This window comes from Perca fluviatilis, chromosome 10, assembly GCF_010015445.1.
Source record: "Perca fluviatilis chromosome 10, GENO_Pfluv_1.0, whole genome shotgun sequence".
Lineage (NCBI taxonomy): Eukaryota > Metazoa > Chordata > Actinopteri > Perciformes > Percidae > Perca > Perca fluviatilis.
In genome coordinates this window covers 25282704-25310507 of record NC_053121.1, presented here as the reverse complement: position 1 = coordinate 25310507, position 27804 = coordinate 25282704, and the positions used below count along the sequence as shown (strand labels likewise).

General features: G+C 40.6%; 3 protein-coding genes across 9 annotated transcripts; 2 read left to right on the top strand and 1 right to left on the bottom strand.

Moving 5' to 3' along the window:
* Positions 1-289: 289 nt before the first annotated feature.
* sept6 (septin 6) lies at positions 290-18901 on the bottom strand. 7 transcript variants are annotated; one of them, XR_005640445.1, is made up of 12 exons: positions 18872-18901; positions 16864-16978; positions 14618-14813; positions 13398-13584; positions 11361-11522; positions 9254-9350; positions 7999-8167; positions 7617-7749; positions 7302-7492; positions 5446-5497; positions 5101-5147; positions 2582-3873 (listed from the first exon to the last, which is right to left on the bottom strand). XR_005640445.1 is itself a non-coding variant. In XM_039813258.1 (11 exons), the coding sequence occupies exons 1-10, from the start codon at positions 18899-18901 to the stop codon at positions 5144-5146; spliced, it is 1284 nt and encodes a 427-aa protein (XP_039669192.1). In that variant the 3' UTR covers positions 290-1519; positions 5101-5143. The 7 variants fall into 7 exon arrangements, 6 of the variants coding, with proteins under 6 accessions (XP_039669192.1, XP_039669188.1, XP_039669190.1 ...); XM_039813258.1 differs by lacking the exons at positions 2582-3873; positions 5446-5497 and adding an exon at positions 290-1519; XM_039813259.1 differs by lacking the exon at positions 5101-5147.
* Positions 18902-20373: 1472 nt separating this feature from the next.
* pttg1 (PTTG1 regulator of sister chromatid separation, securin) lies at positions 20374-25803 on the top strand. Its single transcript, XM_039813252.1, has 6 exons — positions 20374-20498; positions 22242-22334; positions 22447-22583; positions 22669-22756; positions 24752-24913; positions 25667-25803. The coding sequence occupies exons 2-6, from the start codon at positions 22247-22249 to the stop codon at positions 25747-25749; spliced, it is 558 nt and encodes a 185-aa protein (XP_039669186.1). The 5' UTR covers positions 20374-20498; positions 22242-22246; the 3' UTR covers positions 25750-25803.
* A 139-nt stretch (positions 25804-25942) lies between these two features.
* sowahd (sosondowah ankyrin repeat domain family d) lies at positions 25943-27707 on the top strand. The gene is made up of 2 exons (XM_039813251.1): positions 25943-26155; positions 26286-27707. The coding sequence occupies exon 2, from the start codon at positions 26408-26410 to the stop codon at positions 27383-27385; it is 978 nt and encodes a 325-aa protein (XP_039669185.1). The 5' UTR covers positions 25943-26155; positions 26286-26407; the 3' UTR covers positions 27386-27707.
* The last annotated feature ends 97 nt before the right edge of the window (positions 27708-27804 follow it).

The following is a 27804-nucleotide window of genomic DNA, read 5'->3' as shown; positions in this document are numbered from 1 at the left end:
AGGCTTAGAATAATTTACAAGATAAACTTCACGTGGAAATGTAAGTCCGGTTTCTCTCTTGTATGCCCCTCATGTTGTATCTTTTTGTGCTATATGTGAATGCTGTAAATTAATTAACTAACTACTCTGTGCTGACATTTTGTCCAGGTCTCTCTGCTGAACATGCCTCAGTTTTCATACTCATAGGCTATTTTAAGTGATTATGGTCAGCAGTTTTACAGCCCACAAAAAGTACAGTGCCATTTTCCCCATAAACCTACAACACTGTAAATAAAAGACAAAAGCTTAATATGTTTGGATCATATTTTTTTTTTATTGAAAATGTACATCAATGGAATCAAACTAAAGTAAAATATTTAATTATTTGTAGTGTGGGAGAGTTTTTGACTACAAGAGGTGATGACTGATACTACAAAAATGTTTGCCATTTTCTGACACCAAAATGTTACTTTACACTCAGAGTCACATCAAAAGGTCATAGGTAATAAACAACAAGTCTCCACTTCAATACACAAAATATATCCTTATAAATTATACAAATGCATGAGTATCCTGTTTAATACTCCTATCTGGGATTCAGTTCAACTCCATCTTATACTACTATTTGGCAAAAAAGGAAGCTAAAATCATAGGACAGAGCAAATATACATTAATAATATGCACCATTTGAAGAAAACAGCAATGAATTCAAAATAGACTGCAAAATTGAATTATTAGGGATAAAAACAAGCAGGTCAAAAGGTCAAAGATCACAGCGGTAATTAAATAAAAAGATGCATGCAAAAAATATAGAATAGGCTGGTGAATATTAAAGCACAATGTGTAATAAAAGTCCATTACATGCGACCTCGATGGTATTCAACAGTTAAGATGTAAACATGGGCACCATCAAATGAAGTGCTAAGTAGAAATATTGCTTTGGCTTTTGCATGAGTATGACTCTTAATGTAATTATTTCTTGTTTATGTAGGAATCAGGAGATTTTCATTTCAAACTGAACTAGATTTAATAAAAACAACATGACTACTCATATTCATAACACATTACACAGTGCATTAAGGGCTTCATGAGTTTGTTTTTAATCAGCAAGCCTTGATGTTTCAGTAGCGTTTTATCTTAATGTGCACTTTGTATTAAGAATCTTATTGAAAAGATGAGTGCATAGTGCAGATCATTGCAATTTTGTTTCCAGTGAAGATCGAATAATGATTTCATCTATTAGTTCTGTAAATGTGTGTGAACCCCAGCTGATGACTTCTATTAACTACAAGAGTCTCTTTATATACATTAAGACATAATAAACTGCCTGGTTCCCAACCTGCATGGGTTTTAGAGCTTCACTAGGTGTTCAGAAATACCATGCGAGTCCACATAAGGCCATATTCAACAAAAGGAGATGCAATGGGGGAGAATAAAAAAGGGTGGATACAGCGAGAAAAAACAGGAAGAGGTAAAGGGTGCTAAGTTCTTGCTGAAGCTGCAATCCCCTCTTCAGGTGGTCAAGACAGATTAAAAGAAGCTAAAGAGACAAAGAGAGAGAAAGCCAGCGGTTAGAGAGGGGGCAAAGCAGAAACACTTCCAAACAACATGAGTCAAGCTTGAGATTTAGGAGTGCATCTGATATCAGCTAGAAAATAGATAAAAGGTTTGATAATCATAAATACAAAGTTAGGTGATAAAATCCCTGGGATCATAGCTGTTCAAACAACACATTAAGCATAAAATCACAAGATTATATTGTGCCCACTGATGATGCTGCATGCTTTTTAAACTGTGACTTGATTTAAATCATAACCACATTGGTTGTCATCTTGTCTGGTTAATTTATGAGACACTTTTTAGTAACTATCCAAATGTGACAATAAATGAACAAGTGCGCATATAATCTCCATCAAGTGAAAAAGGTGTTAGTCACAGCAAAAGACAAAAACAAAACAGTGCACATATAAACATAAGCAGAGGCAAATCAAAAAGCTAGAATTAGAATGCTGAGGGTGATGTTAGAGCTTCAGTGAAACACAGATACACATGAATCAATATTATAGCAGAGCAGGTAATGATTAAGAAACCCTGAAGGGTGGGGTCCACAAAGCCTCCGGTCACATTTGAGGTACTCAGTACCCACAAAAGCTGGTCCCTTAGCAAAGCTTGAGGGCTGAGGACCTACTCAGTGCAGAGCCAGGGATTACTGCAAAGGAAAGTGAAACCACACAGACCAGTGAGCTGAGGATTATGAGGAGGGAATGGCGCTTTCTCTTGATGTATTTTGACCGTGGTATCATCTGGAAAGTGTTTTTTATGCAGCAATGTCTTAGATACTAAACAATTTTCTCTGTCATTAGAAAACACAAGCAACCTTGTGGTGAAAAAACAAGGAATAACTGATCAGATCATCAAAGTAACACTTAATGGCATCAACATTCATTGACTGTCATTAATGGCTCCAGTTAACGACAATCCACTGAGATGCTTCATCATGCAAATCAAGCATACCCAATTACCCCATGTGGAGTTAAAACTTTCATCTAATCTCCTAATTTACAGCAATATTTGTCATACACAATGATTATGGCCACAGTTGTAATATTTGGTGAAAAATTGGCCTTTATTTTCTTTTGAGAGAATATTTATTTTATGTGTAACACTGATACAAACACGGGTCCCTGCAGGACATCATGATTACTTTCAAATGTGCCTTGATAGTAAATAAAATAAAAAAGAAAGTTACAATTGCACTGACATTAATATGTACTTAAAAAACATCACATTTGTGTATAAAAAAAAAGTGCAAATGTGAAAGCTAATACAAGTATGCACATTACGCATGACAATGAATGAGGTATGGGAGAAGTGGCAAAGAGATTAGGCTAACAACTACTCATGCATCTGGCTAAAGTGAAACAGCATCAGCAAAGGGACATAAATACCAAAAACAAGTCTCAAATTCAATTATTATTGGAAGCCTATATGGTTGAGATAATAATCAGTGAATATCATGAAATCAAATCCCCTTGTTGATATTATATATAGTCTGCAACGGTCATTAACTGTTTTTACATTCTGTAATTATAGTCTACATTGTTAGTGGCGGGGTCTGCCATTCCCAATGTTGATACACGCACTCAGCAGGAAAAGATGCATGCATGCATGTAATCCAGCATTACTGTAATTTTATCATATTGATATCAGTTTCACTGTTTACAGCTGGATCAGAGCTGTATTAAGTTACAGCTACTTTCCCACTGCTGCGGCTTCACTTTAAAAGTGTTCAACTGGCGAAACACAGGGTGGCCTTTATTGTGAAGCGGTCACAGGAAACGCAATGTATTCATCACTGTCCTTTAATCTGAAGATACAGTAGATCATTAACTTAATCCATCCTCACATTAGTCCTCAACTATCTTAATTCTTTCTTCTCTGTAATCTACTGCAGATCTTTGAACACATGCATACTCAGGTGCCAGCATCTGATGCATGTTTCACTTTACCCTCAACACATTTCTGCCCATCACAACAGTAGTCATGTATGTTAATATTTTAAAAAAGCTCACTCCATCATGCAATTAATCACTTAATATAAAACAAACGTGGAATGCATTAATTTGTAAATTTGTATAAAAAGGCAAGCTGAATAATTGCTTGTACAACCCATATAACATACAAGCATCATTCAGCAAAAGAAAACAAAAAAAAAAGTGATGTCAAACTGACAGCAATGCCCAGCATCTTCCAGAGAGCAGGGGGGCTTGTGGAGGGTTGAATTATGGGGGTTGGGTGAGGGTGGGGATGGGGTACTGTAAAAGGATGATGGGGTGGAAACTCATTCACAGCAGGATGGCCACAAGGAAGCACTTTTTCTACAGGAATCCTAAGCTGGAAATGAGAGAGAAGGGCTGTTATTGCTTTCTTTTGAGTTAAAACATCATCACGACACACACTGTTACACATGGGTGACATCACATCAACATTAGTGACCAGACAGCACTTAGAGGAGATTGTGCTTTCAAGGCAACTCAAAAGGTTTGTTGGGAAGAGGTTAGGGTGAAAGTACAGTAATACTACAGTAATAAAAGGGTGTTTGGTGCGCCCTTGAGCTTTAAACAATGTGTCTAATTAGTCTTCCTGATCAAACAGCAGCTTGTTTTCATCCATTTCAACAGTCCTGAGCTGCTTGAGGAGTTTACAGATTGCAAGACAGATGTCTTCGTTCACTTCTACCCTCCCCAGTGGTTGAGTCTCTACAACATCTCTCTCTGTGGATTTGGCTTTTGTATCCACTCAAGCAAGGAAGGGAGGCAGAGGGGGTCGTCATATGGCTGTGAGATCAACAAAACATGTCATCTCTACAAACAGAGATGGGCCCTGAGGCTGCTCTGCTGCTCTGATGTGACCAGTTAGTCTCAGTTCAGCTTTGAATGGCTCTTTGTGTGATTGCAGGGCCGGGTAGGGACAGACTTCGGAGAGCCACAAAAAAGAGACTGTTGTGGATTTAGGGAGGCAGATGGGGCAGTATATCAAATGGGTGTGTGAGGAGCTAATAAACTGGTTGATTTAGAAGCTGGCACAGGGACGGTAAACACTGCGAGCTCAAGGATACGATTGACACAGAGGTTACCAATGATATACTGTAGGCCTGCAACACTCAAATATGTGAATTACTGTGCCCATTTATCACATTGTAACACTTTCAAATGACTTTAAGGAGCAAATTAAATGCATTAGAATTTAAATACTAGTTTTAATGGCTTTCAAAAGGTTCATTTGATTAAGGATAAATTATAATGTGGAGATGCAGAAAGGTGTGCACAGCCTGTTCTCTACTTAGGCCAGGTGCAGGATGTCAGAGTCAATGAAGGAAAAAGATGGAGAGTATCAGCAGAACGGATTCAATCTCCAAACACTCAGTGGTGTAGAAACATTGCCAGTTTTAGGACCTTTAATCCAGTGTCCAGTTTCTCTCAATTGTTTTCTTAAATTTTGATTTGGGTAATGATTTATTTCTGACTTGCATTTTACAGTAATTCTTTACTCATGTACATGTCATTTGTTAAAAGTTTGATACCTCATTTATATTTTTAGATTCAGTCGGTGGTGTCTTACCAGAAAAGATGCCCCATGCAGCATGCAGCAAATGTGGGAGGAGTTAACTGGAAAACATTATGGATGCAACATAGGTGAAACATGCACTCACAGGACAGATTCACAGCTACACAACAAGCAGCAATCAATTACTGTGTCGTCCAGGAACTGAAGAAAACACTGACAAATAATCCTTGTTTACACTTAGAACTCTCTAGTCGGTTTTAATTAGTGATCCACAGACAAAGCTAAAGTTGCACAGCGGCCCCTTTTTGGAGGAAAAACTTTGCAGACAGAGCTTATAAAGAGAAGAAGTGGCTGTGAAGAAAAAAGATTAAAAAGGGAAGAAAATAAAGCAACAAAAACCTTTCAGTGCAAATGTCTTCTTCCTTTTCTAACAGGCACGGCATCACATCAGCTTCAACAGAAAACCAGGAGTTGATTACCAACATGAAGGGACTAACAACAATGTCAACAGCACACTAGAACCATCATGAACACATATGGCTTCAAAGAACTGCCTCCAAGCACAAAACATGTTGGACACAGTCTCATACGCTCATGATTGTATCAACTATTGATATAAACTGTTGGAAAAAACAACACAATTAATGTCAGATATACCAGGAAAAACAAATATGGAAATTTGAGTTCTACTGTAGAGTCCTTAAAACCAGAGGAGTGGCCACTGTGAGGAAAACTGTCAAATAGTTTCCACTGAAACAATTATGAACTGTGATCTTTAAAAAAGTATTTCATTTATCAGCTTCCTTTCAAGTTAATGGAACTGTCCAATGATTTTTAACAGAGTTGCAATAAAGTTATTTACAAATCTGTTCAGAGTATTTAAGTTCATCATGATGATTTCTCACAGTTGGCTACTTTTCAACTATCTAAATGAGGACAGCGAGTCATTGACTACGTTTACAAGCTGTCAATTTTCGGGTTATGGTCAGGTTAAGGTCACTATTCGGGTTTCTGAAACATTCGGAATAACCCATTTACATGCGTGAGCAGAGAGAGTTACTCCTGTATACATGGCATTTGTAATCAATTGGCAATATCCCGACGTAAATGGCGATGCACGGTTAGCGTCTGGACGTAGCCTACGGACAACCTTAAGACGCAATAACTTTTCGGTCACCTTCTTATAAATCTCACTATCTCGGTACTTTCTGCCGTCAACAAAAGACATTATATTCATGGTTTTCACCACACTAATAAAGAAATTGGTTTCCTCCTCGCTTCAAAAGTGTGGTGCTGTGCTGCGTCTCGCCATGTTTACCTCTACTTCTTGTTTACTTCCGCTATACTGCGCGCAGGTTTTCTGCATTGACATATATTATTATAGTATATAATTATTATTATAACTATGTTTTCTGGCGCATACAAGAAGTTCCTCTACTCAAAAGACCAACATTCCTTGTGAATAGAACATGCGCAGAACACAAATCAACGTTCCTTTTGATGGGGATATGCCGACACACGACAAAAATTTCGGGTTATAAAAAGGGGTAACCCAGGTAGCATATTCAGGTTTCTAAAAAACGGAATATGAGCATATTCGGGTTTTTGCCGGTGTTTACATGGCCGTGCGCGACCGGGTTATTGCTAATATTCCGGTTTTGAACGGGTTATTGGCTGCATGTAAACGTAGTGACAGTCACTCCCTTTCTCTGCTCCTCTTAATTTTCCACATTGGTGAAAAATTATGAATTCTGGTCAGCGTGGAATTTAGTGCTCTCTGTTATTATATGGAGGGTAAACTGGAGCATTCATCGGTCTCTCAGAAATAAAGAGCAGAGGCTTAGCCAGAGCCTTTAACTAATATATGCATTCAATTACGCAAATATCAGGCAGATTATCAGCGAGTGTTGACAGAGAAGCCACTAAGCGCTTGATGATATTAGTGGGACGGAGGAAAATGTAAGTTCTGTCTGCAGCACACATGTGCACAAAGTGGAATGGATGCTCCAAGAGTTTGCATTTTTATCAGGATACAGCTACATTGTATGTTGCTTGCAAGCAGCGAAGTCTAATGCACAACATTTGGCAAATGATCAACATCCTGAAATGTCATTGTAATAATAAGTGGCCTTGTTGCTCCCAGCTTCACAGTAGCCAGACTTTTTAAATCCGTATACAACTGGAAGTGGTCTCCTGCACCTGCAGATGTAAGGATAGACGTAAGGAAGGCACAGGAGGAAGAGAACAATACTTACTTTTTCCTCTCTTTGTCCCTCTTGAGTGTGGTGGAGCCCCCTGCCTGCTGGGCTTGGTTCTGCAAAAGCTCTGCAGCAGTCTTTTTCTGTTTGAACATGTTGAGCTCGTCGTCCAGGGACTTCTTCTTGTCCTCCAGTTTCTTTTTCTCATCCTGGTGGAGCTTCTTCAGACGGTCAAACTTCTCATGCAGCTATGTGGTGGTGACATAAGAAACGATGCTTTGTGTCATTTTAGACAGAGAGCAGAAACTTCCTTAAACAGGTAATGCACATCATATTTCCATACGGTGTAGGATCCGCGTTTAACGACTGTACCTCTTTCTCTGCTTCTTTGAGCTCGGCCTCCTTCTCTTTGACTCTTTGGACAAACATTTGCCTCATTTCTTCTTCTTTCTTCTGCAGCTCACCCATGAACTCGTTCCTCTTAGCTTCATATGTTTCCTGAAGACTGGCACAGGAAAATAAAAATGAAAATGAACAAAAACATTACACTGAACTATGCACTGTACAACACACCAGATGCAGACACCAACTGGTGTCTAGCAAAAGAATAAAAAGGTTTCAATGGTAAATGGGATGCAGAAAAATGCTAAATGAAATAGAGAGCAGCATAGAAAAAAAAAAACAATGTAGGAGAGCAAAATGATATAATAAAATCACAAGTCCAGCAGTATGAGAGCAGTCTCCAGTCTACTACCTGAAGGGCTTGCTGTCAGGGTCTGTGTCTTTAAAGCCCATCTCCTCCAGTTTGCAGCGGCGATAGAGCTCATAATGACGCGTGTGAGTCTGCTCTCGCAGGTCCTCCATGTTCACTCTGATCAGCATTTCTCGCAGCTTGACGAAGTCACAGTGATTCTCATTTTCAACTGTGCGAGACACACACAGTGACACATGAATGTTTTACTCAACACATCAGATGTCAACATATTCATGACGGATTATGTAATTTGCAATAAGCGTACAGTGGCTGAAACAAACGCTAGCATCAATTAAGGTTTACATTTATTTACAGAAAATAATCTAATGTATTATAACTTGAGAGAGTATTTCACAGACCCAGTCAGAACAGAAAAGTGTTCATGTCCTGTGGCCTATTGATTTTGTTACTCGACTGAGCACCACACCCCCACGGACATCATGTGAGTGCACATGCACGCACACAGTCTGTGGTAAACAGACCCAATGTCAGATAAAGCCTCCACACAGAAATATTATACAGTGCAGCTAGTAAGCATTAGGACAGTAATATGTTTTTCATTGTTTTGGCTGTAATCCAGCACATTGTATTTCAAATAAAACAATGACTGTGAGGTTAAAGTGCTGACTTTCAGCTTTGGGGATGTTTGAAGGTGTTTATGTCCATATTGGGTAAACAGTGTAGAAATTGTAGCCCTATTTACCCTCAGGGGGTTTATGTAAAAGGAGATACAATTTCTACACAGATCATTGGATGTGAATGTTGACACCCTAAAATCAATGATAAAATTCAAATTAACCTCATAGGCAATAATACATTTTAAAACCAAATTTGATTATAAAATTAGTTTCATCTATTAGTCTATCGGCATAATATTAATCGGCAACTATTTTGGCTGGAAAAGTATCAAAAAGCTTAAAAGCAGATCAGTGTAATCTATCTGTAATACATTACACCCACTCTGTTATGGATTGATCAAGTAAGTCAATAACAAATCAAATGAAACATCGTCAGTAACATAACATTCCTAAATCTGTGAGAGCTAAGAGCTGCTGCAGCTCTAATATACAGTATAGTATCATGGCAGAGAGGGTGCTGAAGCTAAATGAGGTTATCTAACACTAGTTATCAACATTGCTATGTTTGCAGCAGCTGTTGGAGCCGAGGAGGAATACTGGGGGAGGGAGTAGCTGCAGCAGCTCTGACGAGAGGGAGCGTGCTCTCATTTCCTGTGCAGGATGTGACCCAGGCTTACCCTGCACCGTCCCCCAGGGGTACTGCCGGGCCTTCACCATCTTGTTCCCAATCTTCACTTCCTCTGTGCTCCCCACCACGGCAAATGGCAAATGACTCTGTGGAGCAGAGGGGAAAGCAAAGTTGGTATACTGGTATAAAACCAGCCACTGGCAACTTGACCAGCTGAGTCAGCTGGCTTTAGTCGAGCTGAGATGGGCCAGTTCAGACCGCTGAAACTTTTCCCTGCAACGTTCTAAAACGGTTTTGTCTCGTTGCAAATCTTTGGTCTGAACTGGGCTTAAGGATACATTCCTAAGCAGCTTAACATCACTTAGAGAGAAATAATTTGTTATATTCATTACCTAACCTGACCATTAAGAGCATTTTGACACCAAGAAACAGCTCTGACAGGAGGATGTATGACTTGATATCAGAACAGAGTGGTGGAAAACATCAAATCCACTATGTTTTAGAAACTGGCTACCTCCCCCCCCCTTCCGTTTGTATTTTGGGTGATGATTTTTTTTGTCATATGTTGTCAAAAAACGTATAAAAATAATCTTTTAGAAAAAAAAAAAAAAAAAAAAAAGAACAGAGTGGTGGTCAGAAAGCGGTCTAACGCAATCAGTTAGGGAGAGTTAAGGCATTGCCACATATCAGACTTCATAAACAGCTAAGTGAGCCTTGGCTCATCTGTCAGTAAACACAGGCCCTTTCCCACACTGCAGGCTTCCTGCAGAGTGAGCTGGCTGACTGTACTGCTCTGAACACACTCCTCCCTACATGGGGCGGCTTCTTGACAGCCTGATCAGACACGGACGATGCCCGTCTGTTCTACATCGCATGTCGTTTATGCCGGTAACGCATTACAGAATTTATGTTAAAACTTACCAGCAAGAAAAAGGTTGCGTATACCACTGTACTTCCTTAGGATTAGAAGGAAGATTCAGTGTGACCAACATGATCTTCCACATCAACTCTAATAACCCTTTCACACCCAGGGCTCAACCAGGGTTATACCAAGGTAGACTGTGTGTTTGAATGGGTTAACCCTCAACAATCTACTCGGCCTCGCAACCTGGTCGCGAGGTGGGTTGGATCAGGGTATGACTAGGGGCAATTTCAATGTGAATAGTGCACGACCTGGGTCGCTAACAGCCGGGGCGGGACAAATTATGGGATTGGTTAGAAATGAGAGTGGGGCAGTCGTCACAGGTCGCTGCACACTTTGAAAAAACAATTACATAGATTTTGTCTCACTGTTCACAGGCAGCTTCAACAACAGCTGAGTGGAGCGGTTCAATTCCTTCCCTATGCAGTGCGCAGGCAGGGAGTGCCCGGATGTTCACTCTCCAAAGTTGACTCAACCTTTCGAGAGCGTTAGTGGAGTTTTACAGGGAAAGCCCAGCAAATAGGTTCAATTTAATTCTCTCGGCACTGCTGCTCTTACAGACACACGCCTCCAGCCTGCAGTTCAGTGCGGCTGCTGGGTAGAGCAAATCTCTCTCTTTTTGTTCTCAGTCTTTTTTTTTTTTTAAATGGAGTTGTGAAGCCAACAGCAAAACCCAGCTTTACTATTAATGATATCAAACAAAGAGAAATGTTCTTCCCTCTTCTTAAAATGGTCGGAAAGAGATACCAGGGTAACCTACTTCCTTATTCAGCTGCTGCGATAAAGAGGAGAAATCAGTCTGCACAAATCATCTGATAAGTGTTTGATGGTTATTTATTTGTGCTTTAGAATGTAATCACTGTGAAAACAATCATTAAATACGCTTTATTTCTCTCTCCCTACTGTACAATGACAGATTCAAGTAGCTACAAAACATTAGTTCTTGTGGTAAACAGCCGGACTAGAGTTATGTGATGTAAGCTGTTCACTGAATATGACATGTAAAGCCCCGCCCATTTCTAGCACTTAAGGTAATTGTTATGCATTGCTCCCAGGTTGTGACCCAGGTCATTTCTGAACTGCCATGACCAGGGATGTACCCATGTTGACTAGCTTGGAATGAATTTCTAAAAGAAGGGTGGAACCCTGATCAGACAACCCTGGTCATTGGTGTGAAAGAGGTAGGATATGAACTAAGTAACGATGTAGATAGAAAGTTGGTTGCGAGCCTTACATTCATGGTGGAGTTGATCTCTGCCACAGACTCGTCGTCAGTGGGGAACTGATAGATCTGCACCCCGTTGCTGACCAGCTCACTGGTGATTTTGATTTTGAACTTGGCCAGCTCGCTCTTGGAGATGGCGTCCGACTTGGCAACGATTGGAATAATATTGACCTGCAGTTAAAAATTGTGGAGAGATTTAATGTAGGGTGACACAATGACAAGGTGCAGACAATGCTTTCAGATATGCAGCTAAATACCAGCTGTCTGTCAGAGGTAACCTTAAGGTCCTGACACACCAACCCGATTATCGGCCGTCGGACAGTCTGGCGAGGTCAATGACTCGAGTCCGTTCGGTGCGTTCCGTGCCGTTGGTCCGTTGGAGGGGCCGTTGGCCTTCATTTGGATTGGACAGATTAGCGCCACCTGCTGTTATGGAGACGTATTACGTCTCACGCACGTGCAGAACGTACGCTAAAGTCGGCGTCACTTCGGTGTGTCCCAAGGCATTTTTTGGACCTGGAGGGGCCGACTGATCAGGCCGACTGATCAGGCCAACGGTCGGCCGTCGGGTTGGCGTGTCTGGGGCTTTAAAGCAACACTAGAACTTCTCCCGCTTCGGTCCCCCCTACAGGTTGTCTCATTGGAACTACAGCTCGCGCTAGCCGATCTGGCAAACTTGCATAATGTAATGTAATGGACAATTCCGCTTCCAACCTGTAGGGGGACCGAAGCGACAAAAGTTCTCTAGTGTTGCTTTAACTCACCACCATTTATGTAGTCCGAATTTGGAAAAGAGTTGATGTATTTTTATTTATTTTTTAGGTATTTTAGAAATAGTAGCTCCAGCTGAACAACATTCAGGTTTAGTAACCAAATAAAATACACATTTTTATGGCCCTTACAAATCACTGGTTGCCCAGGATTGTAGTACAAATTTAAAAGTACAATTAATTAAAGGAAAGGGTACTAAATAACCTGTGCTCTTTCCATCTTTTCAACACAACACAGTACCTCTCTCTAGCTCCAGGCCTTTGTGTATTACAAACAATTACACATCCTTAGGCACAGAGATAAAAAACAAATTGTAAAGGCAGCAAAGATAGCAGAAGGCTTCCAGCTCCTGCTCCAGATCACTTAAATGCCTTCCAAATATGGAGTTAATAGTCAGACTCAAATTATTTCAACAACATTCATGTCATCCATATTACCCAAACAGGGGAAAAACAGCCAGGGTCATTCTTATTTATGCACTTAAAACTGACTGATGAAAAATGAGACATTTCCCTCCCACACAAGAATTTTCTACGAGCCCTGTCACCTACACAATCCCAATCCCCCCCCCCCCAGGTGAATGTGTAAACAGAGGAGGCTCTGCTCTGGATCACGCTGTTGTGAGCACTTAGTTGCCAGAGGGCACAGCTGCTTTGGCAAACACTGAGCCGACTCTTTGTACAAAAGCCAGGAGGTCCATGCAAATAAGCTACTGTGGAAAGGCCCTCACAAAAAACGAGGCTGCAGTCACTGAGCCGACTGCATTACACAGCTGACCTACACCGACGCAGTAACAAGACCAGAGCCAATTTGCATGCAGGCAGATGGCCTAGAAAAGGTTTATGACCCATGACTAGAGTAGATAAATCAAATGCTGCAATCAACAATGCAGCGCCAAAGAATTTACCTACATTATAGCTGTAACATGCTACAGTAAGTCTATCTATGTCCGTAAGCATTATAATAGTTATTTTTTAACATCATTCGGCTGCAGTGCAACGGTCCCGTTCACTTAATGTTAAAAAATAAGAATACAGACAGCATGGCTATTCAATTTGTGAATCTTGCACAATTGCAAATAAACTGTATGATGATTTTATATTAAAAAGGAGCCATTATTAAACCCTAACTAAAATTAAAAGGAAAGTGTGTCTAAATTGTGGAAATAAATTATCCCCCAGCTTCAACAAACAACAAAAAATAATTCTACTGGAAACTTTGAGACATAAAATAAGCGTCTGGCTGATGATAATAGTGTGATTAAGTGAAGTTCACCTTGCTGTCAAGTTTCTTCATGGTAACCAAGTCCAGGGATTTGAGCGAGTGTCCTGTGGGAGCGATGAAATAGAGGCATGCGTGGATGCGGGTGTCGTGGTAACTGTGTAGCGTGCGCTTGATTTTCAGCTCCTCTTGTAGATAAGCTTCAAACTGGGCATCAATGAACTCCACGATAGACTTGTAGCTGTCAGAAAAGGGAGAAACAGGGAAGTTATTTGAGCATATCCTTTTTCTTTGAATACACTGCTTTATCAGCACCTGTCCTGTCCAGTTACTAAACAATACATTATGTTTCACGCCGACAGTATATGAAAAGGTGAACACTAGTTGGAAATAGACACACAGACCCCTTTCAAATGCTCCTTCACATGTGGCCACACTTGGAATATTTTGTGGGGCCCTATACCCTCGTAATCCATTGTGCGCCTTGTAATTGTTTAATGAAGCATTTAGAGGATCCTCATCAACTCCTAGAGTTGGGAAATATTATGTGGCCACTGTTTTTACGAGGGATTTGTGTTCAGTTGGTCATCAGTCACCAGTGAAAGATATCACTTAAACTAAACCACTGAAAAAAGTTGTTACAAGTAATATTTAATATTAACATGCTATACTGTTTGCCAATTATCCAAGTAAGAGAGTCAATTCATTTTCATTTTCAATCACACTAATTGGATAATTATTTAAACGTTACTTGCAAAACAGAGAAAGATACAAACTACAGAAAAGGGACAAAAATATGTTTGAGGGGATACATTGAGGACAGCTTTACCCTTCCAGCTGACATGACCAGACACAAACACAGAGGAACACACAGCTTGTCTATATACCGGAGGATACTCTGCCAGTGGCAGTTCCCATGACTATGCGCTCATGTTATTTCCTCTACGATTGGCAATTTGATACTGAACAAAGCGTAAAAATCAGAAACAACCGCAGCGCTCCCACTATAGAGAGCTTACAGAGCTGGAGCTCAGATGACATCTCGGCCTAAACTGACCTCAGGAGCAGAGTTAGCAATTAAGTTGTGGATGGCAAGCTTCATATTTTATGTTTGATGAAATACAGTGGTCTACAGCGGCTAAAACTTGTTTAACACCAGAAAAAGTTGTAAAAGTTGACACTGTGAAACTGTCTGAGACTCGGTTCCACATCCTAAGGGTACGGTTTCATCCAGTTTTTCTCTTAATGACGTGACAGTTGCCAGACTGCTTTACCTGTCTTCTTTATTGATCTGGTCTCCGAAGCCCACGGTGTTGACGACGGTGAGTTTAAGGCGCACGTTACTCTCCTGGAGCTCATAGGTGTTGGACTTGAGCGTGACTCCTGGCTGGTTGTGCTGGGTGGGCTCGCCCTCGAACTTGGTGTTGAACAACGTGTCCATGAGGGTGGACTTCCCCAGACCTGTCTCGCCTAGACAACAGAGAAAATTCATCATGTTACTGGGATCCTACGAACCTTGATCTTGGTTTCCTTCACTATAAACTGTCCTCTTTACCTTGACTTACAGTACATGGAAATGTCTATCATTTCACCCTGCATACTTAAACCAACAGAACATTGATTATACTGACCCTTTTTTTATTTGGTCAGCTTCCGATACACCTATTGATCAAGCTCATCAGACACTTGTATTGACCACCTATTTAATGGAAGCCTAAAAAAAGTGTCTATTGAAGTGAGCGTAGATTAAATGTGATATTTTGAAGATGCTCCAAACTAAATATATCATTTTCAAATGCTTACAGTCACAAAAACAGCAGAAGTTGCTGCTTATTTGCTGATGTATTTTGACATCCATTCAAAGGCATCATTCAGAGGCTGTGATGACTCAGATACAGAGCTCCCTCTGTAAGAAATTCTATTTTTATTCATCACAGCCTGACCTACAGTCGAAGCACGTTAGCCCATTTTTAGGATCTCTCTGTATGTTACACATGTCTCATCTTTTCCTCAGAATCCAAAGTAAAAGTCTCTCATGCTGAAGGCAATTTGGCATCTTGTTTGCAGAAACAGAGGGACAAACTGGAAAGGGTTGCATTCAAACCTCCTGAAATCATAAATAGCGTAATAATAACACTATGCAGAAATGTCAGTCATCTTTTCGCCCAATGGAAACAATTAACTCCACACTTTTGATTCCCTCTTTGGAATTTTAGACTACAACCAAATTAAAAACAAAACAAAGATCACATGACTTTGCCTCAAGTAATGTTTGTACGTTGAAATGCTGCACTTGTGAGTCACAGCATTTACAGTTTGCAACAAAGACTGTTGTTCGTCTTCTGCATCATGTTTGCTTCCATATTCTTATAGATGTGCTAATGTTACAATGTTACACAAATATAAAGGGACTCAGTGTATCCACTAAATAGTTTCCAGCTGGGAGGCGAGTCAAAACCATGCCACTAAAAATGGCCACTATGCATTCCCTTTCTTCAAAATCTTTGAAATATAGACACACGTTGTAGTAGACCTCTAAATAGAAACATATCACAAAAATAGATAACATACAAGGTATTAGAAAAATAGAAATTGTCAACATTCGCTACTGCTCTTTAACTGGTAGTAAAGTAGTAGAAATTGGAGCATCGCCATCAGAAACATTTTCTATAAAATATCTGTCAAGAATTCAAAGCTTAAAGTATGCGTCATGTCTTCCTCTCTGTAAAATTAGAAGATGTACTGGGAAAAACTAACCAAAGGCAGAGAAAGAAAACATTGCCAACCAATTGGTTACTCATTTTCATTGCTGCTTGGTGATTATTTGGGATTTATTTGCCCCTGAGGCAACATGATTCTATATAGCAAAAAATGGTTTGACTGTGTGTGGCAGGCAGTAATGCAACATTGCCAAAAACTTAAACATCTTAAGTTCTAGCCAGCACTCATTGATACAAATCTAGTGGAAAAATATTAGAGACGCCTCTCAGTGTTAACACAAATGATAAAACAGCACCACAAACTACAGCCTTTAAAATGACCATAAAGTTGAATCAGCGCCTCTCTAAAACCGCTTCAACGCAAAGTGAACTTCATCTCCTCCATAAAGCTTGAGTTTTTTGCAGAATTGTTGTATTAGATTTCATAAACTTTAGCTGGGTGCATCTTATAAACTGGCTACTGAGTGAATAATCCTAGCACATAATGAAGCGGAAGTGACTTGTTTTGTCAATATACAAATCGGATGTACAGGCAAACACTTCTAACTGTTCTTACATATCCTGTAAAAGGCTTGTACTGTACGTTTGTAACAGTCATACTGATAAATCATACTAAAATGAAATAACTACCTGATTTTCTATGTGAACACAGAGCATCTAACAAATCATGGTAGCCAATGCTGACTGGCCCAAAGGAATCTAGCAATGTGCTTTGCATCTTGTGGAAAAGCCTGACTTTCATTAAAGCAAATAAATCATTTTAGCCTGGGAGAGTGCATTTTCATGCATGACATACTCACCAACACAGAGGATGTTGAAGCAGAATCCGTGGTTGACAGACTTGTTGACCAGCTGGTCAGGCATGCTGTCGAAGCCGACATGGCCTGCCAGAGGGACAGCACGAGCACCTTCACCCTAAAAACACAAGAAATAAACATAAAACATCAGGTAAATAACTATCAATCACGGACCACCATATGCATTGATATGCCTTATTAAGGCACTCTGCTCTCACGCCTGCAAACATGCAGTTGTAACTGAGAGTGGGTCTGGGGAAGGTTCATTCACAGCCCGTTTCCAAAGGGGCGTCACCAACGGACGCCGCTCAAATGCCTCTGGGCGCAATTGGATAGTCCAAAAACCAATCAGAGCGATGAAGGAGATGACGCTTCAATGTCGCTGCGTTATTGTCATCGTGTAAAGCCCGCCTCAACGGTTGTGATTGGTGCCTCGATTTGGAAAAATTGGAAATGGGCTTGAATGGGTCTTGGCCAGACGAACTTGCAGAGCAAATCTCAAATTTGCCGGAAGTTCGTCAGGGTTTTCCCAGGCTAAAACTTTCCACCATCTTTGATCATGTTAGTCTTTGAGACTGACTTCAGAGCATGCTTCAGAGGTGCACTGTTGCTCACTTCCTGTTTCCTGAGCTGTAACTTTCTTCCTGCAGACGAGACAGTTACAAACCACAATGTACATATATGGAAAGGTATTGCTGTTCATATCAAGATAACTGTAAAAACAACAAAGGGCTTTGCCAAGAAATATAAAATTTAAAGCTGATAGTTTTGAAATGACAATAATGACAAAATAAGAGTTCTTTTTAAATAGCCAGCACTGTGTTTCTGAGGTATCACTTTGACTTTTTGGCTGTTTGCACTTCCCTAGACTCTACTTTTACATTGTTTGTACACAGTCTATGTCTGGACCAGAGTGACACAAAACACCAATGTGTAAAAGCACTGGTGTTACATGTGTGTGGGTGTGGGTGCATGTGGCTGCTTGAGAGTATCCCCATCTCTGCAAATCTCATTTCTGCAGCCCACGTCTACATTATGAGGTGCAGCAAAGAATTTAGATTATATGGCGAAGCAAGAGCTCTCGACCAGCTAAACCTCAGCCAACCAGCCATTATGTGGCTTAACATAACACAGTGCGGCTTTCCAGTGTGGCTATGAGGAGGAAAACATTCCGTCTGAGGGTCAATTTAAAATATCTGGTCAAGCTGACGGTACTGGGCAGTTGTGGATTATTTGGATAGTTGAAACTGGGTTTAAACAGCTGAGGGAGTATTTGGAAAACTGGGGGTAATGTGACTGAACAAACAGCCTTTCCTCTTCAGCTGCAAGTGCAACATTCCTGAAACCATTCCTGCTTTTCAAGACACTCACAGCCAAGTTACACACCGCGGGTTTTCATTCATTGAGCCGCAAGGGATATCAAACTGTAAAACCTTGCTATTCTGAGCACTCTTTCTGGGTGTAGTGGCTTCCTTTACCACCCTAAACAAAAACCAAACTTTACACAAGCTTGTAAAATTGCAGGGTCTAAATGCTAATAACCGGCTAGAATCGGTTGAGTCCATATTTTCTATGAACATTAGACAACGCCCGACTGAAAGTTAACGGGATTTACATGAAACAACATAACGGAAATGAGCACCGTAGCTGTGCTGAAATGGGGGCGTTCAGAATGAATGGCCTACCGATGGCTCTATTATCGGTTTATCGTGAGCTAATACACAGTCTACTACACAGTATTTAAAATAGTTCATGCCAAAAAGTCGCATTTCGTTTGAAAGGTAGTTTAAGCTAGCAATATCAGCACAGGAAATCTGCAGGCGTTAGCTTACGAACATGAAAATACTGAAATTAAGATGTTTACAGAAAGCTATGACGGAGCAGCCCTGGGCCTGACTTACTTACGTAACGCTAAAATTATATATTTGACATTAATGAGGATAGCAAACTACATTTCAAGAGGTGTGTGTCGATAGTGACAATGGCATCCTGAGTAAAATAGGCTACTCACCGCTTGCCTTGCTATCTCGGTTGACGCCATGGTAGCTGTTAGCTGGAGGACGAAACCTCTGCTGCTCTCTCTGGTTTGCAAAGGAAGCTGCACCGTGGAAGTTACGCCGGAAGATGGCCTAGTGGGAATGTACCACTGTTTAACAGGCTATCTTCCGATTGTACGATACTGTGATAAGGCGTTGTTTAGATTAATATATATGTCAATGAGATAAAGTCAGCAATCCTTAAGATGTCCTTATTTAGTGAAAACTATGACACTGTGCTGGTCGTTTAGCAGTCTTGTGTTAAAACATGAGCTTCAGTTTTCAAAATTGTGTGCATAGTTAAATTGTGTGTGTGTGTGTGTGTGTGTGTGTGTGTGTGTGTGTGTGTGTGTGTGTGTGTGTGTGTGTGTGTGTGTGTGTGTGTGTGTGTGTGTGTGTGTGTGTGTGTGTGTGTGTGTGTGTGTGGAGAAAAACTATAATACATGTTGTTCCTGGAATTGTCACGCCAGACCAATGACTCATTGCGCCAGACACCAAGCTGGTAATACTGTAAATATGTCAATATTTTAATCAGTGGGCCATAGACCCATTGTACCTTCTTCAGCGATAGATGGATACATGACTTAACAGACATTTATTTAAATGAAAATCTTCGAATTCATTGTCAACGCGATGTGCACTCCGGCTCGTGTTTTGATAAAAAAAATCTTCTATAATTATGATTCGAAATGAGCGCTACCTACTGAGCTCCCCCACAGGATGCCTTCATGGTGTCGTCCAGTGCGAATGGAAGTGAACCACAGTCATTGAACGTTACAAAAGGAGATTATTATTCAGCAGCAAGCATAGACAGCAAGTGGCAATTAAACCTTAAACCCATAGCTGTGATTAAACCACGGGAAAAACTGAACGCAACAAAGATGTTTTAATATGACTTCAAAATATTAGGTGCAGCCATCATACACCATAGATACAATTAACTTATATATGACCATAGACTGTATAAGAGGCAGCCATAAACACAGCCATACACGCAAGTAAGATTGATTATACAGAAACAGTGGCATCAATTCGTTCGTCGCAACGTTAGATAATCTACAGGGACTAAATTCATAAATGCTTCGGTCGTACCTAATAAATTATTTTAAGAAAACTCCATTTAATGCTGCATTCATGTGGTGTCGAAATAATCGGGTAAATGAATGCCCCCTCAAGTCGCAACAACAAGGATTTATAGCGGACGAAAGTAACTGTCAATGGTAAGAAACTTTTTATTAATGTATTCAATACTGCACTTATATTGCATATAATATATGTTTTGCTCACATGTAATTTGCAATAGGGTATTAGGTTGTAAGTTGTAACCTTAGTTGCTAAACACATTTATTAGCATTAACCCCTGATAACATATATATAGCCTAGCTATATAATTTATTATTGCAGCAGAAGGACGACTTTCCAACTCGAGAACTAGGATTATCCGAGGAGCGCTAAATGCAGCACAAATCCTCCGCTACAGCGACCAATAGGACGAAGGCGGTGAATTTAAAAAGGAGCCGGTGGCGTCACAACATTTTCAGACCATAACAACTTTCTTGTCTGAGAGGAGAGCAGTCAACGGCGTTAGCACACCTGATCGAGGTAACGTTAACGACAATTCGCTTTCTTACTTAATATCGTAGACCGTAAAGAATCATGCCTATATACGTTTTTATAAACTAACGAAGACATGACCAAGGTAAGCTAGCTAGCTTAACGTTAGCTTTTTTTCGACAAGATTTAGCTAATTTGTATCCTTAGCTTCAGCACAGCAAAAAATTGATGGCGTTAATTAAGCTAACGTCAAGTCAATCAGCGTTAACATTATTTGGCTGTTAAATGGCAGTAGGTTGGCTGGTCATGGTTAAGGTTGGCTTTTTGAAACTTTAACGTTATTTAGCTATCGTTAAATATAACTACACTGACGTTAACAGCAGAGACGTAATTGTTAACTTTACGTTAGCAGTATGATCAACGAACGTTTTTTTTTGTGTGTGCAAAAGTTACACAGGTTTTGTGGAACGTTAACTTGTCTTTAACTCGTTGCCATGACAAACTAAAATTAAACTAACGTTAATGAGTGTTGAAGAGTAGCCACAAGACAGCAGAGTGAAGTGAACGTGCTAACGTTAAACCCAAAACGGAGGCTAAAGTCAGCCAGTTTGTAGTTCAGCATAGATGTATAGTATTTCAGCAGAGGATCAGTGTCCTTCATTATCAGTAGCTACAGCTACGAAGTGCTGTAACACTCCCAGATTGGCGATTAGTTGCACTTTACTTTGAATGTGTAGTGTCCGATGCTGAGTAAACACAGGCTGGCTAACGTTACCTGCCATATTGGAACCAAAGGATCTTTTTATTCTAGCTAGTTTTTAATTTCCAATAGTCTGATCCAGGAAAAAAATGCCAGAACTATTAACTAATGTGTTTTTGGAGCCTAATAACACGAAGTGCGCGTGCTCTTATAACAGAAGTGGATGGAGTTGGTTGGCATAGTTGTGATAACTGAGTTAGCTATGTGTTGATTAAGACCGTGACAGATTAAAAGCTAGTAAGTGGATCTTGATTGTCTGTCAAAATATGTCCAAAGTCAAAACTGAACATTCACACATTTTGGAATGCAACCAATGATTATTTTAAGGTCTGTCTATAAAAATGTTAAAGTGAAAATGGACAATCAAAGCCCCAGTGGTGCCTTGGCGTTACTTGTAGGCTACAACAGTACAAAACTGCTAACTTACTCGGTTTTTTTAATTTAGCGCTCAAAGCCTTAAGGGGACAGTTTTTTTTTTCCCCTTACTTGTTCTGTAGTGCCTTTATCAATCTAACTTGTTTTTGGTGTAAGATGCCCAGTGTTGGAGATATGGGCTGTAGAGATGTCTGCCTTTTGTCAAATATAATGAAACTAGATGGCACTTGGCTTGTAAAGCTCAAAGCGCCAACAAAAAAATAAATTTGAAACGGCAAGGTTTCGTTCCAGAAATCGTGACCAGGTTACTGAAGATAATCCACAGACCTTCGTGTAGGAATTATTTCTAGCTAGTGCCATATTCGATGGAAGGCAGACCTGTCCATGGCAGATATATCCAACATTGGGCAACTCTCACCAAAACCAATGTAGATTGATAAAACAGGAAAAAGTATGCTCTTTCCTTTATAGGTGAACTATCCCTTTAATGATGGCTTAGTTCACTTTATTTAAGTGTCCCATGAGCCTGCATGCACAATACCAGGGCCCTGTGAATATGTCGGTGCTCTTCTTGCTATAATGTGTCAAAATGTCTGCCACAGTCTCTTCCATGACTTGTAAGGTGTTGCAGTAGCTAATATCCGATTGTTTTTCAGATAAAATGGCTGACATAATCTTTGCAGAGCGGGAAAATGCATGTCTTTATCCACCTACTCTGAAGATGCGACAGCGGCTTCAGTCTGCTCCAGGTATGGAAATGCCAACCTAGTCCTGAGATATTTTTTGTTCTTGCAGTAATATTGGTCCATGTGGAAATGTGCATTATTCTTTGTGTTTTTTTTGTTTTTTTTCCCCGACCAGAGAAACTCATATCTCCTATGACTGCCAATACCTTACACACTCCTCTGCCATCTGGTCGTAAGGTTTTTGGTGCTGTCAACAAAAAAATCCTAACCCCTGCTGTCAACCCACAAGAGAAGAAACTCTTAAAGCCACAGGTTGGAATAACCAAAAGACTAAAAGTAATGTGAAGCTATACTGTGACATATTTGCTCTATAGCTGTAATGTTGTGTTCCCTACAGGAAACTAAAGTCAAACAGGCTTCAGGCCAAAACTCCAAAGTGGAGGAATATCCAGAAATTGAAAAGTTCATCCCTTATGACCCACTAGGTAATTATGATGCCTTTAGTAGTGCTTCTGGTGCTACCAAAGAAGTTTGTATTTAAAATGTTTACAGTAATGCAGTTTATAAAGTCATGCAGAAAAAAAAAACACATCAGCTGTTGAATCACATTTCAGGTATGAGCTGGAGTTATAAAATGCTGCTCAATCAGAAGTGATACAGTGCCTTGCGAAAGTATTCGGCCCCCTTGAACTTTTCGACCTTTTGCCACATTTCAGGCCTCAAACATAAAGATATAAAACTGTAATGTTTTTTGAAGAATCAACAACAAGTGGGACACAATCATGAAGTGGAACGAAATTTATTGGATATTTCAAACCTTTTAAACAAATAAAAAACTGAAATATTGGGCGTGCAAAATTATTCAGCCCCCTTAGGTATAATACTTGTAGTTTGCTTTGCTTTATGTACAGCTGTAAGTCGCTTGGGGAGTATGTCTCTATCAGTTTTGCACATCGAGAGACTGACATTTTTGCCCATTCCTCCTTGCAAAACAGCTCGGGCTCAGTGAGGTTGGATGGAGAGCGTTTGTGAACAGCAGTTTTCAGTTCTTTCCACAGGTTCTCGATTGGATTCAGGTCTGGACTTTGACTTGGCCATTCTAACACCTGGATATGTTTATTTGTGAACCATTCCATTGTAGATTTTGCTTTATGTTTTGGATCAGTGTCTTGTTGGAAGACAAATCTCCGTCCCAGCCTCAGGTCTTTTGCAGACTCCATCAGGTTTTCTTCCAGAATGGTCCTGTATTTGGCTCCATCCATCTTCCCATCAATTTTAACCATCTTCCCTGTCCCTGCTGAAGAAAAGCAGGCCCAAACCATGATGCTGCCACCACCATGTTTGACAGTGGGGATGGTGTGTTCAGGGGGATGAGCTGTGTTGCTTTTACGCCAAACATAACATTTTGCATTGTTGCCAAAAAGTTCGATTTTGGTTTCATCTGACCACAGCACCTTCTTCCACATGTTTGGTGTGTCTCCCAGGTGGCTTTTGGCAAACTTTAAACGACACTTTTATGGATATCTTTAAGAAATGGCTTTCTTCTTGCCACTGTTCCATAAAGGCCAGATTTGTGCAGTATACGACTGATTGTTGTCCTATGGACAGAGTCTCCCAGCTCAGCTGTAGATCTCTGCAGTTCATCCAGAGTGATCATGGGCCTCTTGGCTGCATCTCTGATCAGTCTTCTCATTGTATGAGCTGAAAGTTTAGAGGGACGGCCGGGTCGCCCTTAGATTTGTAGTGGTCTGATACTCCTTCCATTTCAATATTATCGCTTGCACAGTGCTCCTTGGGATGTTTAAAGCTTGGGAAATCTTTTTGTATCCAAATCCGGCTTTAAACTTCTCCACAACAGTATCTCGGACCTGCCTGGTGTGTTCCTTGTTCTTCATGATGCTCTCTGCGCTTTACACGGACCTCTGAGACTATCACAGAGCAGGTGCATTTATACGGAGACTTGATTACACACAGCTGGATTCTATTTATCATCATTAGTCATTTAGGTCAACATTGGATCATTCAGAGATCCTCACTGAACTTCTGGAGAGAGTTTGCTGCACTGAAAGTAAAGGGGCTGAATAATTTTGCCGCCCCCACTTTTTCAGTTTTTTATTTGTTAAAAAAGTTTGAAATAGCCAATGAATTTCGTTCCACTTCATAATTGGGACCCACTTGTTGATTCTTCACAAAAAAATTACAGTTTTATATCTTTATGTTTGAGGCCTGAAATGTGGCAAAAGGTCGAAACGTTCAAGGGGGCCGAATACTTTCGCAAGGCACTGTACTTCCCACTGCAGCATCCCATTAGTTTTGCTTCCTCAAGTCCATTAATGGTTTTCCCTCAGGACTCTGCCCATTTAGGCTCCTCTACAGAAAACATGTACATGCCAAACATGTTAATTACTCAATATGTGTAAAGTTTGTTCACCCATGATGTGGCTTTTTTAAAATGAGAGTTTTGATGTATATTTCTCCAGAGTTTGAAAAGTACAGCATACCTGAGGATTTGATTCCTCTCAGTAGCTATGCGCTGCCTGGACTGGCCTGTTTCCCTCAAGCTCCACATCTGTGTGAGGAGGACCTGGAAATGATTGCTCCACTCCCAAACCTGTCACCTGTAAAGATGCCAACACGTTCAGGTATCAACTTCTTATTAGGGCTGGATGTACACTTATTGTTTGGGGATTGGAAAAACCTTTTTAAAATTATCTGTCAGTTTAATAAACTGAAGCACAGGGTGGATAAAATCGTATATCAGCATATGTAAGTTCATGCTACAAAATTGATCATTGTGATTGTACATTTCTAGAACAATCATTTATGAAATCAATAACCTTAAATACGTGACAACTCAATGTACTTCATCATATTGAAGAAAATTAAAAGAAATCCAGGATTGCCACAAAAACATTGATTTGCCAAATTTGTCTACAATCATCAGATATTAAAGTGTGGTTAAAATCTGATCACTTGCAAATTTTATATTTATATATTATGTAATTTAAAATTTTTTATTTCTTTAAGAGTTCCAATATGGCTTTTAACAAAACACAGCATTGAGACTGCTCTACTTAGGTTGACAATGATCCACTCCTTGCTGCTTGTGAAGGTCTGCCCTATTTTGTAATATTTGTGAAGCACTTTGTAACCCTGGTGCTATATAAAGAAGTTGCAATTATGTGGAGTAACCGTTCTAGTAAATTCAATGTTAACCTGTCTGATGTGAATAATGGACAGATTTCTAACATGCAGCACTAAATAAGAACAATTGTCTGGCAGCTGTAGTCATTACATTTGGGACAAATGTTTGGTTTGAAACTACAAATGTATCATTAACTATAGGTATATTTAACCTACTCTATCATTAACCTGTTCTCTCCCCCAATCTCCAGGTCATTGCTCAGAGCTGGATGCCTTTCTTCAAACACTCGATGAGCTGACTGTTGAACTTCCTCCAGAATCTTTTATGGACTGAATGTTGATGCATGTTATAAGTTTTTACTGAAATAAAGGTTGTTTTTTAGATCTGTCCCTGCTATCACTTTTATTTGGTTTGCAGTTTTAGTTATAGTTAGTTGTCAGGAAAGTATGAGCTGTACTTCCTGCTTTTTAGAAGTCCACCAGTGGTCACATGTGAGGGATTCTCGCCATTGGTTTATGCCTGAGAATGAGATTAGAATGAACTTTGTTTCAGTTCCTCTTTAGAGGAAATGAGGAAGATAGCGGCTTATATCTATAGCCAACTATTTGGTCGACTACCTTAAAATAACTATCAGTTTGCCTATAACGTTTGACAGGGACTGAAGTGCTTAATGGTCGCTACAACTGCAACCTCGGTCACGGATTACGTGAGTCGGTGTGCGCTTGTTAGGACAGAACAGGTGAGTTACATTGGCGTGGCAGCAGCCTCATAAACATGAAGAAGTTGGGTTTATATGCTCTCAAGACGTTAAACTTTCAATTACATGTTTGCATTTAAATGTGTATATTAAAAATAAACTTTCCTCCCAGGACACTGAATGAGTCGAGTGGAGGGAAACCGTCCCGAGTTTATAATTTGACATTAATATCGTCGGGGTGTTGTCTAAATAAAGGAAGTAGCGTTGGACTCAGCGTGCAGGGAGCCAAGCAGCATGTATGAGGGCAGATCGGATGATGATGGATGTGACTCCACTGGATCTGAATCAGCTGTCAGTAATGCCACCCACGGCAGCGGGATGTCCAGACAGGGCACCGTTGTGGAGCGACTCTCTCGGTATGTCTTGCCCAGCGCTTTCCAGCGTAGGTCGAGGCTGCAGAGGCAGATGGAAGTCACTGACAGCTCGGCACCGGGAGGAGTTCAGAGGGAGGCTCCGGAGAGAGGCTCGCTCACACCCGCTATGCGTAAAAATTACCTGAAAGAGTTGCTTTTAAGCAATCAGACACACAGCGGGCTTAGTAGCGTACTGTCACAAACGCACAGCGTGTCCTCCGAGCAGGACGAAGGCTGGGCTTTGTATCCGATGGAGCACGCGTGGATGCTGTCTGCAGTGGAGGGCAACTATGAAACCATACTGGAGTTTATCTCCGAGGACCCCTATCTGATAACCAGGAAGGATTTCATCAGCGGGTACTCGGTCCTGCACTGGCTGGCCAAGAGAGGACAGGACGAGACTCTGCTCAAACTTTTAAAATACGCAGAAAGTGCGGGGATCCCGGTGAATGTGAACGTGCGGGGCAGCGGCGGGCTCACCCCGCTGCATGTCGCCAGCATGCACAGGCAGTACATGGTCATTAAGCTGCTGGTCGGAGCGTTCAGTGCCAACGTAGATGCCATGGACTACAATGGAAAGAGAGCCTGGCAGTATCTGGAGGGAGACGCCCCGCTGGAGATGAAGGAGCTGCTGGGGACCTGGGATGAAGAGCACGGATATGGATGTGCGCAAAATGTCAACAAAAACGTCAACAACAACAGCGCCGGCGCAATGAACATGACCGCATATGATGAGGTCGATCATGGAGAGACAGATCACGTGAACTCATTTGACCCGACTAAGACAGAGAGCAGCTGGGGGTTTGGGTCTTTAAGAAAGCTGCTACCCTCGTTTTCATTTCTTGGGAACAAACGCTGAGTGTGGTTATGACACACGCCTCCAAATATGTGCGTCATTTCACAGTCAGTTCACTGTTTTAGTGGTTCCTAACGTTATGTGGGGCAAAAAAATCTTCTTACCAAGTCATTTCTACTTATAGAGTTCTTACAGTTCTTTAAACAATTGTAATTTAAATCATAACGTATTCTTCATTATAGAGCAACTCCCATTGCTCTTTCAAGACAAACCCTTCTAGTGAATTCTTCAGAACGAGTTAATGTAAACAAATTCCTGCAAAACCCTGTTTTACAAGAACATTTAGGATTGAATAAGCAGAAATAAACAGTGATGATCAAAGGGATAACTTAAAGGTTTGCTTTTGTTGTCAAGTCCCTCAAAAGAAATGCCCACAACTTGAGGAATAGATGGCTACATTAGGGGGCCTCAAGTTAAAGGTT